Source organism: Benincasa hispida, chromosome 1, assembly GCF_009727055.1.
Source record: "Benincasa hispida cultivar B227 chromosome 1, ASM972705v1, whole genome shotgun sequence".
NCBI classification, from domain to species: Eukaryota; Viridiplantae; Streptophyta; class Magnoliopsida; order Cucurbitales; family Cucurbitaceae; genus Benincasa; species Benincasa hispida.
In genome coordinates this window covers 27708374-27723532 of record NC_052349.1, presented here as the reverse complement: position 1 = coordinate 27723532, position 15159 = coordinate 27708374, and the positions used below count along the sequence as shown (strand labels likewise).

The 15159-nt window shown below is 34.1% G+C and overlaps 2 protein-coding genes and 1 pseudogene across 2 annotated transcripts; 1 reads left to right on the top strand and 2 right to left on the bottom strand.

The window, feature by feature from the left end:
- Positions 1 to 240: 240 nt before the first annotated feature.
- Positions 241 to 1945, bottom strand: LOC120070151 (transcription factor TCP19). Its single transcript, XM_039022015.1, has 2 exons — positions 1755 to 1945; positions 241 to 1514 (listed from the first exon to the last, which is right to left on the bottom strand). The coding sequence occupies exon 2, from the start codon at positions 1436 to 1438 to the stop codon at positions 401 to 403; it is 1038 nt and encodes a 345-aa protein (XP_038877943.1). The 5' UTR covers positions 1439 to 1514; positions 1755 to 1945; the 3' UTR covers positions 241 to 400.
- Positions 1946 to 9658: 7713 nt separating this feature from the next.
- Positions 9659 to 11053, top strand: LOC120075689 (annotated as a pseudogene).
- Positions 11054 to 11448: 395 nt separating this feature from the next.
- Positions 11449 to 14614, bottom strand: LOC120075754 (protein HOTHEAD-like). The gene is given in 7 exon segments (XM_039029435.1): positions 11449 to 11809; positions 12137 to 12675; positions 12849 to 13099; positions 13102 to 13192; positions 13194 to 13243; positions 13357 to 13998; positions 14069 to 14614. Coding segments are annotated over 7 exon segments (1713 nt in total). The 5' UTR covers positions 14145 to 14614; the 3' UTR covers positions 11449 to 11745.
- Between the last annotated feature and the right edge of the window lie 545 nt (positions 14615 to 15159).

Genomic DNA, 15159 nt, shown 5'->3' with positions numbered 1-15159 from the left:
AAAAGACCAAAGTACTACAAGAACTAAATCAATAGTAATTTCCTTTTCTCCTCTTTCTAAGAGTAATATAAAGAATATAATGGGCAAATTTAGTAGTTTCAACATCAATTTTAGGGGGAGAAAACTATACGTTTTTAATCTAAAAAGTTTCTTCACTATTACTCCTGGCCAGTAAAAATTGCATATAAGTTGTGTTGTGTGTGAGAGAAAGCAGTAAAATAATAGACCAACAAAAAGAAATTGGCAGAAAGGACTTGTTCTTTCCTACTATTTTTACACTGCTAACAAGATTTATTCCAGGGAAAATAATATTTGCCCAAACTACCACTTCTAGAGCCCTGTAACTACAGTTATAACACAGCAAAGACGACGAAGAAACAGTGAGAGTAAAAAGTCATTTTCAAGGTTTTGAACATGGCGTCTGAGACTTCGCAGGGCTTGGCCGACCCATGAATTCCAGCTCTTTCTTTTCGTAAATTTCCAAAGAGAAATCTCTCAACATTTGAGTGCTACCACTGGTTGTTGACGGAGCACTGGCCGTCGACGGAGTCAAATTATGCGAAACGATCGCCGGCGATGATCCACTTTCCAACCCGCTCGCACTATTTGAAACAGCTCTGGCCAGAACCGGCACCACACCCCCAAATTGCAAACCGGGATTCATTGACGATACCAAATTAGATATGGGTCTCGCCGGCACCGCCCAGAGCTGTGGATGGTGGTTGTTCGACGTTCCTGGAACCATGAAGAACGGCTCTGTAACGCCGCCGGCGCTGCCCCAGAAAGGAACAAGGCCAGCACCGTAAGCCGCCATTGGAGCAATCGGCGTAAGACCCGAGGAAACGGAAGCTTGATCGTTGCATTCGTTGGATTCGGAGTTTGGGCCTTTTCGTCTTCTTTTTCTTGGTGCTTCAGAAATTTCTCCGTTGGGCCTCGCCGGAGATGTGGTTGGGATTTTGAGCGTCCCGCCGACGGAGACAGCGATGGCCGGAACGGTACCTGTTCCCGTCGCTTCGATAATTGCCGGCTCGGCGTGCTCAAGTAACCACCGGATTGTCTCGCCGTCGGACTTATGGTCGAGTTCTCTGGTCAGCTGGAAGATACGGGCGGCGCAGGCCGCCGGCATCCGAATCCTCCGGCCCCGGCCCTCAACCTTCGTGTGGCGATCCTTGGAAGGACGTTTCGCCGGCTTTGCCACTGTCGACGGTACCTGAGAAAGACTCAAAGGATGCATAATATCCAATCCGTGCTCCATAATCCCTTCCTTTTCTTTCTTCGGAACCGCGGTAGACGGCGGCTCCACGTGGGGATCCGATAAAATCTCTTCAGTCTTGGCAAGATTTGAAGAATCTACCGTGCTGTTGGTCTGGTTTTCGTAGCCGCCATTAGAGCTTCCTTCCTTTTCATTAAGGCGATGGTTTTGATTGGCTTCCTCCATGAAGAAACCCAAATTAAAATTCAAGTAAAACCCAGAAAATTGAGATCAAATCACAGACGCCGAATGAAGAAAAATCCTGAAAATCGTGAAATTTCGCAGACGAAATCAGTGAAGCGTTCGAAGAAGCAGAAGAAGAAGGGAATAATGGGTTGACCAGACCAAGACCAAAGTGAATCTGATCTCAGTTTACACTGTAGATGATTAGATAGACTAATTGAGAAATGAAAAGCAAAAAATCGGGTTAAGAAATTTCTAAGTTTTTTAAGAAGAAAAGAAAAAGGGATGAAAAAAGTGAGAAAGGAAGAGAGAAACAAACCCTAGAGAAGCAGTAGGAGCCAGACCAGAAGCCAACCCCACTTTATCCTTTGAAGAGGGACCCTCAAACCCTATTTATGATTATGAAGTTTAATGTATGGACGGCTCAGATCTTTTATTTCAGTCACTACTTCCACAGATGTTGCCACGTTTCTCTTTGGTCAAACATTTCTTTGCTTTTCGTCCCCCTCCTCCTCTCTGCACTTTTTTAAAAACTTTTTAATTGAAAAGGTTTAAATAATTTTGTTTCTTTCTATGTAATTGTAAATGTCTAAGCGACGAGGATGAAACATTTTAGTTTTCATTTTTCATTAATTGAATGTAGTAACAAGTCACTTTTAAGTATTTGAGAACTTTGAGGTAGCTAATTTATAATATATTTTTAAATATATTCATAATCGCATTTAACATTTTTTTAAAATTTTGTTAACTACTATTTATATATATATATATATATATATATAATTTAGAAGAGGAGAACTTTTATTTAACCCCATATGGGCTAAAATGATACCATCGTTGACAGCTAGCAACTCAATCCACTGGAGAATAGGCCCAGTCCAAACTCCAGATAGGGAATTTAACCTAGCCTTTTTTGCAATACAAACTGCTAATATATTACAAACTCTCGGGTGAAAACAACTGAAATTTCTTCAAAATTTGAATACTCTTCCCAGTGAATTTCGCAGAACTGCACACCAGCCCCATGGACGGAGGAGAGATAGTCCAAGAAGCATAAATATTTAACTTCAGACAACCATTCGATGGAGAAGACCATTTTATTGAGGGAGGTAAATAGTAGGTATTCATGTTTCTTTGTCAACTACTTGTTAGAATGGAGTCTTTCATTCATGTACTTTTTTTACGTTCGAGCATAACAAAATATGTCTTAAAAGATTTTAAAATTAGATGTGAATTTTAAAAAGTTATTCAAAATATATCTCCATGTAGTTGTCAATAAAATATTTATTTAGTTGATTCTCAATTATTTTTATTTATTAATTAACTAATATAATTTATGATATTAATTTTTTAAAATTATTAGTCTATTATATAATATGGTTTATTGTAACTAATTTACATGTATTTTCCTTTTATTATTGTTATTATTGGTTATATTTCCAATTATTTGAACTACTATATTTAAGATCGAAAAGGTCAAAAAATGGGTGGTGGACAAAAGAATTAATATATTTGTTAAATTTTAGGTCTATTGTAAGATTCAATATTCAGTAAATGGTTCAAAGCCCAAAGTGGATTTAGGCCCAAATAATATTCGGCCTGATTTGACTTGGCCCTAAGCCGACAAAGCTTTAGTTTGAGATTTCTATTAATATTCCATTAATGTTTTGAAAGACCTATTGATCACTCTATTTTCAATAAAATTAGTATTTATTTACAATTCAGCTCTCACCTACGTTTATTTATATATATATATACACACCTATTTATCTTTCCTCCATGCATACTTTCTCTCCCTCATGTATATATTCTCTCTCCCCAATAATATATTTCATATATTCTCTCCCGCATAATTCATACTCATTTCTTCCTCTTCCCTCTCTTCCCCTTCCTCTTTTTTCTCCTTCCGACGATGTGAGTTGCAAGCAGTAGACGACAACGTGGGACGAATTGATGGCTTGATACGAGATGACACAAATGACTTGGGACGAATCGATGGCGCGGACGGCGTGGAACGAATCGACGGTGACAGGTTACGCAGATTCGGTCGACGGCACAACAGGGTGAGAAAATTCGATCGACGAAGATGGAGAGAGAGATCGTGGCGGTCATGGCTGAAGAAGAGATGAAGATGGAGGGTTATGCATTATAAACCCTCATATGAAGATGGACTTTATATTTTTTTTTCCTATTTTTTGTATGTACCGTGATATATATATGTATTTTTTTAGCTTTTGTAGGAAATTTGATATATATTGTGGTATATGTATTCGTTTATTTGATATAAACTAGTGCTTTTTTTTATTTAGACTTATTGTATTATGATATATATACTGTGATGTAAATGAAATTTATGAAGATTTATATACTGTGGTATATTTCATATATTGGTTTCTACTATAACTTATGTCAAACATTGAATCAATCTCTAATTTATAAACTGTAATATATTTCATATGTTTGTAAGAGTATTTTCAAGTAACTAACAAAATGTTCTAAGGTATATTGAAAATAATCATGAATTCGTCAAAATGTTCTAAAGTATATTTAAAATAACCATTGATCTGTAAAATAAATAAATAAATAAATTGATATGTGAAAACCAACTTAAATAGAAAATAAAATTTCGTTAAATACATTTTTTTTCCAAACTAGAAAATAAAAAAGATTAAAATAAATGCATTTTCTCTCTCCAATTGATAAATGAAAAAAACAATATTAAATGCATTTTCTCTCTTTATAATAAATGTAATTTCTCTCTCCATCATTAAAGTAGCTTCGAAAATAGGAAATATATATATATAACAAATATAAATAAATAAATAAATAAAAAGGTAAAACTGTCCAAAAATAATGCTAAAATACCTGTTTGAAAAAAATCTTTATGAAAATATATGGTCAAAGATAGGCTTCTTATGTAAAAATTTCTAGTTGTTTATGAAGGATCCACAACGAAGGTACCCTTGAGGGGAAGCGGATCTCCCAAATCCCAAATTTTCAGAATTTAAAATTTTTCCAAGAAGAAAGAAAAAATATGCATTTAATTTTAAAACAAACAACATTCTAAACACAAAATTAAAGGTTTCTGAAACCCTTACCTTTGAAGAACTTAAATCCACAAGTATCCTTTCCCACGAACAATCACGAATTGTGAATAAAATGGCTAATTGGGCACCACTGCAAGGAAGTTTGGTATTTTCTAGGATGAGAATTCAGAAAGTGTGGGCTCTGACTATTTTGAATTTTGAGGGAAAGAAAGAGATTTAGAGAGGAAAAGAGATCTCAAGGGAGCACTGTGCCTCTGTGTATTCTTACAGGTTCTCACTTCCACGATTAGGAGAGAAAAAAAGGGGTGGGAGTCAACTCCCTCCCTTAATTAATTTAAAATAATTAAATATTAATGAATACATTTAATTAAATAAATAATTTAATATATATTAATATGATAACTACTTTATCATATAATATATATTAAAATATATGTTATATCAAATATAACATATAACTTATAGTTTTAATATTGTATCATATACAATAGAACCTATAGTTTCTCTTTTCTCACTAATGACATTTAATATAAATCACATTTATATTAAATTTAAAAATATGAATCCAATTCATATAACTAATATTTCAATCATATTCAAATATTTATTTCCTCTCAAATAAACTTTATATTATAATGTATCAAATACATTATAACAATTATATCATATATAATTAATTCTCTCAATAAATTTGAACAATTCAAATTAATCCAAAAATTGATTCTCATTTAATCCCGTTGAGCTACCAACGAGACCTCATGGACTTGTAAATTGAAGCTCCAACGATACATGAATAATTAATTAAAATTTTTAATTAAATTATTCACCATCTAATAACTGAAGAGCACTCCACTAAAGACCATCAGTTGCACTCTTCGCACTACATATATATTTCTGTGTCCGTTGGATATAACAAGTAAAAAATACAATGACCCTTCACAAATTATTCGTAAGTACAGTAGGGCCAAAATTACCGTTTTACCCCTGTAGTTACATCTAACTCCTTAAGTACCATGATCTCTCTAATGAACAATAAATCATAGTCTAACTATGATCAAAACCCCTCCCGAGCTAGAAGAGGGTGTGGCGCTACATTGTTCAAGCCCTGGAATCAGTCGTTAAAGGAGCAATTTATCTACTTGCCCCGACATTGGGGAAAGAGTAAATTCCTTCTTGTGTAGCTGTGTTCCCAACTCCTCAATCAGATGAATCCCCAAAACGGTAGGCTTGTTGAGTCCGCAATCTGGCCACTCTCACTCATACAAACCAAATGACTGCCCTCATAAGCAGAAGTTTACAACTTACTCAAGATTCAGGTTATGTTATCTATTGGTTATCCTGGTGAAATGTAAGTATCTATTACGAATAACGTTATATAATGAGACTAAACATTTTGTGGTCCGATCTTATACAAACTTCTTTATATAGGATATCCCCGCTCATATGTTCTCACATGAATAATCAGGATCAGATCATTTGTAGCTCTTTATAACAATTGTAACACCTACAAAGTGGGTCATACTCATAGTGTCACCAGGATAAGGTATCCAACCTTATCCATCTACTAAAGACCTTTTAGGTCACCACTTAAACATGTTCCATCCGTATATCTCTACATACATGTTTAAGCTACAAGATAACCTTGGATGTTGGTTTATTGGTTTGTGGTTAATGCAACTAATTTTGAAATAAAACATAAAATATTTTATAACATAAATAAAATGTTGTACATTACAATTACAAACTATAGGACCTTACGAGATGTAGGGCATCAAACCCAACAATTTTAAGTTTTAGAGCTGGTCACATGAATAACAATCAGACCTAAAATAATAAAAGACGTAAAACAAGGATAAACACACTAGGGATATAGTACAAAATTAGCACTAGATATCACTGATAACAGCTATCAGTGATAACTATATAGGTAATTGACCAAAAAGCCCACACGCAACCCACCATTTCATGCTTCTTCTTCCGTTTTTCTCAAATTGAAAACTATCACTGATAGCAGCTATCAATGATAGCAACTAATAGTAGCTATTAGTGATAGTAGCTATCAACGATAGCAACTAATAGTAGCTATTAGTGATAGTTATTGATAGCTACTATCAGTTACTATCATTGATAGCTACTATCAGTGATAATTTTCAATTTGAGAAATATTAATACAACCTTAAATAGTAACACTTGAAATATCACCTTTTTTATTTGTTATCAGTTTTCAATGGCTATCATTGATATACTCGATCAGTTAGAACCAAACCTGAAATATTAAGACCTAAGGCTAGCAGTAGATATCAATGATAGACTTTTATATGTAGTTATCGACTTTTAAAGGAAAATTATCATCTTTTAAAGATTAATATTTAAAATTATAAGTGACAGAAGTCTATCAATAAGAGGTCTATATGACTATCTCTAATAATTGCCCAAGTCATATCACCAATATCATTAATATCATTCATTTTATTGATATATACCTAAGTCATATCACTTATATATGAATATCACTGATAGCTATGACTATCATTGAAAACTTCAATCAATGGGTATCACCGATAGCTTTTAGCAGTGGCTATCAATGATAGACTTTCATTAAATCAAATTGATTTTTATATCATTGATATCATCGATATGTGGATATCACCTAAGTTTTATCACCGATATCACTGATATCACTTATATTGTAGTTATCAGTGATAGCTTCTATCATTAATAATATACTATTAGAGATAATCTCTATCATTCCTTTTTACCATCAAATAACATGCCATCGTCGATAGATTCTATCATATAAACATGCTATTAGTAATAACTTCTATGCATTTCACATACAGTTTAGTTCGAGATTCAACTTTATTAATTAAATTCACTAAGTTGGCTATCAACGATAGACTTCTATAAGTGACCATTAACTGTGAAAAAAACCATCAAAGATTAAGCTATCAATGATAGAAAATATTAGTGGCTATCGCTGATAGACTTTCGTTATAATAATCAAACTTGATGATTGGTTTGTTGGTGTTAAGTCACTTATGAATTGGATACTTTCAAGTCTTGGATACGGAAGAAGCAAAAATTAGATAAAGGAAAGAAAATAAAAAAAAAAAAAAGGAAAGAAAGAGAAGAAGCAAAAACTAAAGAAAGAAAAGAAAATTAAAAAAAAAATGAGGCAAAAATAGAAGAAATGAAAGAAAATTAAAAAAAAGAAAGGGAATAAGTAAAAAGGAAAAAAGAAAAGAAAATAAAAAAAGAAAAAAAAAGAAAGGGAAGAGGAAGAAAATGAAAGAAAATTAAAAAAATAAAAAAAAGGGAAGAAACAAAAACCGGATAAAGAAAAGAAAAGAAAATAAAAAAGATAGGGAAGAAGCAAAAACTAGAAGAAAAGAAAATAAAAAATAAAAAAGAAAGAAAAGAAGCAAAAACCAATATAGGAAAGAAAACAAAAAAATAAAAGAAAGGAAATAAGAAAAAATCGAAGAAAATAAAGAAAATAAAAAGATTAAAAAAAAGGAAGAAAGTGTATAACAAGACAAGATAAGGGTGGATGAAATTAGAAATTAGAAAAAATTCAAAGGTTGACTAATCAACCATTTCCTATTTGCAAATATTTTAAAATGATAATATATTTTTAGATTTTTTTCACTTATTTTATTATCTACTACAAATATCCTAAGTTTTATTATGTTGAGAAATTACCGTGAATGGCCAAAATGTGAGTGTAATTTTGAAAGAGGTCCATTTTTTTAATATACTGAAATATGGCCATTAGTATTTGAGGAGAGACCCCCTACTCATTAGATTATTCCATATTTACTCCTACAAATTCTAGATTTTTTTAACAAAATCTCTCTCTCTTTAAGTTTCCATCTCTAACAACGAGCAAAATTTTCAATCTCTTTGGCATTATCAACTTCATCTTCCTCAACAACGGTCACAATTTTAAAATATGACTCATACAACACCGGAACACCATGACTAAAACCATGACAACGTTTCTTGGACACAAAATTTTCGCCCCTATTATCGGATGCCCTTGGATTAGGATGTGACGACCGGAATCCATGTCTTGTAACCTATAGGTATGTAATGTGTTTTTAAATTAAGGTTTCAAAGTGTTTTTGCATATTAATTTGTGAGATTTTCAAATGATGGTGATTAGAATGAAAGATGAATTGGGCATTTGAAGAATTTGTATATCTATGGGGAAGTTGTTGGAGTAAGCATCAAAGACTTTAGGTTTTAGTATAAGAAAGTATTTTGTGTGGATTAGTTGACGTTTTTAATATATAATATTTTCATTTGCATGGCTTGATGAAGTTTTTAGCTATTACCTGTATGTGAGATTTAAATTATTTTTAGAATAAAATTTGTGACGGAATATGATGAAAATTTCAACTAATACAAGGTATATGTATGATTCATACTCATGAAGATTGAAGATTCAAAGTACGTAATACAAGTTATTTATTTATTTCTTAAATTTTGAGTTAAATTATAGTTAAATATATTTCATGATTAACTAATTTTGTTGGTACCTAAAAGCTATAACTTTTCATTTCTATTTTCAACCATTAAAGATCTAGTTTTGTTTCAATGATATATATATATATTTTTTTTGATATTATTTTTTAAGAATTAAAGTTAGTTTTGATATATTTTCTTTTTTTATTTGCTTGAGAATATTCATATTTGGAACTCAAATTTATGAGAGATTTAGGATGATTTAGTTTATTAGATCCTATTTTAAGTTAGATTTTTTTAAGTTCACCATATTCATAGGGATTTGGTAGTGAGAGTATCTTTGTCCACCCTTCAATTTTAAATAGTATCAAAATTAGTCCATTTTCAAAATTAGTTTGGTCATTATTTTAAGACACATTCTATTTTGGTCATTTATCCTGTTGCTTCATTTATGTTTGGTGAAGAATATCTTTTGATCAATCAGTGTTATTTCCTTACTTCTTTCTTCTTTTTTGAGTGCCAAAAAAACAAAAAAAAAGAGAAACCATCTCCATTCATGAGAAAAACAGGTGTATCCATGTTGATGTTGATGATCCAATGAACCTAAGGTGGTCTTTCCGCCAAACTTTGTTAAATAAACATCTTTGTAGTAAGAGTGTATGCGGCTTTATTTGGTCTATGAGCATCAAGCTTAATTTACACATGCTTCATGAATTTCAAACAGGTTCATGGCATGATGGTTAAGTTGGGGATTTTGGCTGATCATTATGGACAAAACTCATCGATTCGTTGCTTGGGAGCTTTGTGGGGATTTTTCTTGTGCAGGTAAGGTGTTTGATGAAATGCTTGTACGAGATGTTGTTTCGTGAAACAGTTTGATATCTGGGTTCATGAAGTCGGGGCATTTTGATAAGGCCATTTCTTTGTTTTTCGGGATGGATGTGGAGCCAAGCATTGCAACTTTAGTCAGTGTGTCTACTGCTTGTGCAAGAAAGAGTGACTTGTGCACAGGGAAGGGAACTCATGGTGTGATCTAGCGAAGGTTTAAGTTGGATTTAGTACTAGGCAATGCGATGCTAGATATGTATGTAAAGAATGGATGTTTGTGTGAAGCTAAGAAAATTTTTGACGAGCTTCCAACGAGAGATATTGTGTCTTGGACCATCATGATCACTGGATTGGTGCAGAGTGACCATCCAAAAGAGGACTTGGAACTGTTTTCAATTATGCGAACCTTGGGTATTAGCCTTGATGGGATTATTTTAACTAGTGTTCTCCCTGCTTGTGCTAGCCTAGGAACCTTTGACTTCAGCACATGGGTCCATGAGTACATAAATCAAAGAGGAATCAAATGGGATATCCAAATTGGAATTGCTGTTATTGACATGTATGCCAAATGTGGATGAATCAAAATGGCACTGCAAATCTTTTCAATATGCCTCAAAGAAATACCTTCACTTGGAATGCCCTGTTATGCGGTCTGGCAATGCATGGACTTGTGCATGAAGCATTAAATCTTTTTGAAGTAATGATAATATATGGTGTCAAGCCTAATGAGGTAATGTTTCTAGCGATTACAACAGCTTGCTGCCGTTCTGGTATGGTCAACGAAGGGCGCAAGTATTGTAACAATATGAATAGTCAACTTTACAATTTGTTGCCAAAGTTGGAGCATCGTGGATGCATGATTGATTTGTTCTGTCGAGCTGGACTCTTGGAGGAAGTTATGGAGTTGGCAAGGACCGTGGCAATGAAGCCAGACCAGATGTGCTTATCTTGGGAGTGCTACTAGATGCTTGCAGAACTGCTGGAAATGTTGAGCTCTCTCATCACATATAAGATTACATCTTGGAACTTGATCCAGAGAATAGTGGAGTCTTCATGCTGCTGTCCAAAAAGATGGTCTGTTGTGACTCGATTAAGGAGGTTGATGAAGGAAAGAGGTGTGAAAAAAGCATCTGGATCAAGTGTCATTGAGGTGGATGGTAAGGCTCACGAGTTTTTGGTTGGATATATTAGCCACCTCCAAACTGAAGAAATCTAGAAATTGTTAAACCTCATTAACTCTGCCTATCATGAATGCCATTTGATGCATCCATTATAGGTTGCTGGTCCATTTACAGACATGTCTTTTGGAGAACAAGTCCTAACCCTGTGTAGGCTGATTCATCTGCTGGTAATTGGTATAGCCACAACTACGTTGTAACAGATTATCTTGAAGTTTTTAGCTAGATGAAAATGATGGGGACCCCTATCTTCAGTTTCATTTTAAAAAGGCTTTTAACTAAGAACAATATTAACTTTTCATGAAAGGCAGAAACTAAATCCAGAAAACTCTTTGGAGTTCCAAGAGTCAAGGTTGGGTTGGAGTTTGAAGGAAGGACATCTGAAATATTTTTCAATAATGAGTGGACAAAATGCCAAATTAATCAAATTATTTCAATGACAGATGAGAAAGCAGCCAGCAGTTTTAGTAGATCAAGTGGAAGTCTTGCAGCAAGGTAGGTGATTAATGATTTACGGTGTGCAGTTGCTTCTTTTTAGTTTCTCTCTAATCTTATATTCTAACAAAATAACTTGAAATGATTAGCTCTTGAAGAATCTCATGGGAAAAGATCATCAATATTTCATTTGATGGTTCTTATCTAAAGGTTCTTCAATAGGCGATGTTTCTTTTGGTAACAAAATATTTATGCAACTTTCAGACCGGGCAAAATTCCAAATCACAATTGAAAATGGGTACAAATAATTATGCTACATTTACTTTTTCAACTTTCAACTCTGAAATCCAGAGTATCAAACTCTCTTCTGCTTCATTCCAAAAGAATGTCTCTCTTTTAATATCCTTCTTCCCATATACCTGCACCATGGAAGATTCATAGTATAGTAAGGTCCCAGTTACTGGGCAATAAGGCAACCGATTAACTTTCTAATTTTTATAGATATATTTAAATTAAATTCTTGGATACAAAAGTTACTTTAAGGAAAATTTAGAGCCCCGAGCCAGTATGATGAAGACTTGATGTGATATTGCAACTGTTAACGTAAATTATGAGTTATATATGGGTCCAAATTTACGTTAACAGAAACAATGTCATAGGATAACCCAAATGCTCATATCAATTTCTTTTGGATATTTATATTTAAGATTCCGTAAGTTCAATGTTATCAACTTCTTCGTGCTCACCTTCCAAGCATCATCACGGTAGCTTGAGGATTGGTTCCAGGAGTTTGATGAAAGGTTGATCCATCAATAACTCGAAGAGCACCAATACCGAAAACTCTGTAATCCTGATCAACGACTCTACCAACTTGACAGCCACCGTGGTAATGCCATATGGTCAAGACAGTGTCGGTGCAAAACTGTTCCAAAGAAACAGCAGCTCTAGCATGCTTACGTCTCAAGTTGAGAGGCAAATTCACTATCAGATTGAGAAGGGTCTGCACTGGATACTTTCTATCACGAAACTTTGAAAAAGCTTTCGAGTTTACTACATTTATAATTGTTCTCATCCCTTCAACACACCTCCTCAGATCCTCTGGTTCTTTGAAATAGTTGAAGGTTACAGAAGGATTGTCATGTGGGTCAGTGTTCTGGAGCTCCAAGTGACCTGTGGAACTTGGACCCATTAATTTTTCCAATATGATTCCACCTCTTAAGGTTGCCTCTATGAATAGAGTTGCTCTCCCCAGTGCTTCTGGAGCTATTGTGAATGGTTTGTCACTCTGCACATTTCATAAAAAATCTCTTCTGATTTAGGTAAGTAAATCTTTTACTTTTACTTCACGCATTGAGCTTTCTTACATGTCAAGTCCAATAATTCTTTGAATTTAACTTGGGTCCTTACCAATTATTAGGCCTAAAATGAAAACAAGCTGCAATGATAAAAATCAAGAACCTGATTGAAGAGTAATTCAAAGCTTTCTGAGAGTCTATGAGCCAAAGAACGATCAAAGCTTAATCCACTGGCTGTTTCAATGTAGCTGCCAAACTTTGTTATTCCCACAACTTGAATTAGAGAGACCTCAACTGGTCGGGGCGAAGGTATGAAGAGTATGTTCATTGGATTATCAGCCATTCCCTGGCCTACCATGGGCTGGTCCAAGACCAACCTGATTTTATGGGCCATAAGATGACGGGCTGGCCCATACCACTCAACATCAATAACTGTGGGCTTCCAATTGCCCCAGCTGAGAGAATTATCTCATTCTTGGAGTTTCTCTTCAGGTATGCTCTGTGCTTAAACACCATTTGCATCTTTGAATATCACTCCAAAAGCTTTAGGTCTTCTTTCTGCATAAAAAATGTTCATAATGGAATGGACATGAAGTTGCATTATTGTAACCCGAATGAGTCATGAAAGTTTGTGATTTTCTTATTGGTCATTTATCATTTTGAAAATTTACCTTTGTATTGAAACAAGATCTTATGGACGACTGCGTGTAAATAAACTTTAAGATTCTTGGGAATAGCACGCTGAAGTAAATCAGCTGCAGTATGCCTGCATCCCTCTTTGTCAAAGCTCGTCCCTCCGACCTTAGTCCCATGGATATGATCATAAGTGAAACCATTGTATGGCAGAACTCCTACTTCAGTTAGACCATCCCTCACTGCAGCTTGCCATTCCAACATTGGTGGCTCAAATGCCACCAGTTTCTCAACCCATCTGTAAGATCGATTCACCATAATCTCATTCCAACCAGCTTTCTTCACATAATGCGGACTTGATCGGGTGTAAAATCCTGCATTCACAGCCGAACCACCCCCTAAACCTCGTGCACGAGCATTGATAACTCCATCCTGAGAGACGAATTCTTGGATTGGAGATGAGGGGCTGGTGTCTGATAGGGTGGTGGCAAATTTATTGATATGGGTTATGTTCATATTGCTGTATGGCGAGCCACCGCGCTCAAGAACTAGAACAGTGGCACCATGTGAAAGAGTGGCGGCTAATGGACAGCCAGTAGTTCCTCCACCGATTATAATGTAGTCGTAGTAGACAACCGGCGGAGCTGAAGTTGCCTTTCTAACAAACATGCTATAAGGAGCTGCAACACGTATAAATAGTGTAAGAAATGAGCAAAAGGGTAATAGAGAGATGGAGAGAGATAAACTTACGGATCTCTGAGCAAGAGAAACTCGAAAATACAAGAAAACCAGCAACAAAGGCCTCGGAAAAATTCCACAGCTTCATTGTCAATACCAAAATGCATAAACAATTACAGCACTTATCTTCTGTCTCTTGTTTTACAGAAAACACCACCAACTTCTGTCCTTTAAATAACTCAGAACCCCAAATTTTAGCTTCCTAACACTCTTTAATCTCCCAAAAAAGAACTCACTTAGCCATCTTTTTCCATCAGAAACAAGCAGCATCTAGAGTTAACAGTTCAACAACACCCATCACCACTTCATATAAAGATTCAGTGTCCTCCCGTCAAATTAGAAGCTTAGGCCCTTCCTGTTTTTCCCTCATCAACATATTTATATCAAATTGATGGTGCAAGTGGGGGCGATCATGGCGGGATGAGTGATTTTAAATATATATATTTTTACTTGTTTGTTTTCAAGAAATCATTAGCATAACATAAGGTCTTTATCGATTACTTTTGATTAGGGACATCAAACCTATGAATATTACAAGTAATTTTCTTTGTCAAAGAATCCATGCTGTTTAGTTCTCTTCTGCTTCGAAAAAAGAGTTATGTAGTAATTCATGGATTTTACAACTTGGTTCCTAATAATTTTATATTTTATATAGAAGTAAAACTCAAGTTACTATTATTAGGGGTGTTCATGGGTTGGGTTAAAAGACTTTTTAGACTCAACCCAATTGTTCGGGTTGTAAATTTTTTTTTAACCCAAATAATCCTTATTAAAAAATGACCCAACCCAACCCAACCATGAAATATTTGAGTTGGGTTGGTTCAGGTTAATTAAATTATTTATTTAAATATGCAAAACGTAAATATGTAAAAATCTAATTTAATTATTTTCATATATTGAATTAAGATTAACTACTCAACTTCAATTTATATAATGCAAATTTTCTTTCTAAAATGTAAAGAAACTACTTTTAAGAGTTTTTGAAGAATAAGTTATTAAAAAAATATTGGAATTACATAAAATTAGAATAAATATATGTATAAATAATTGTGTTATAAGTAACAAAAAAATATATTTTAAAATTAATAATAAATTCGGGTTGG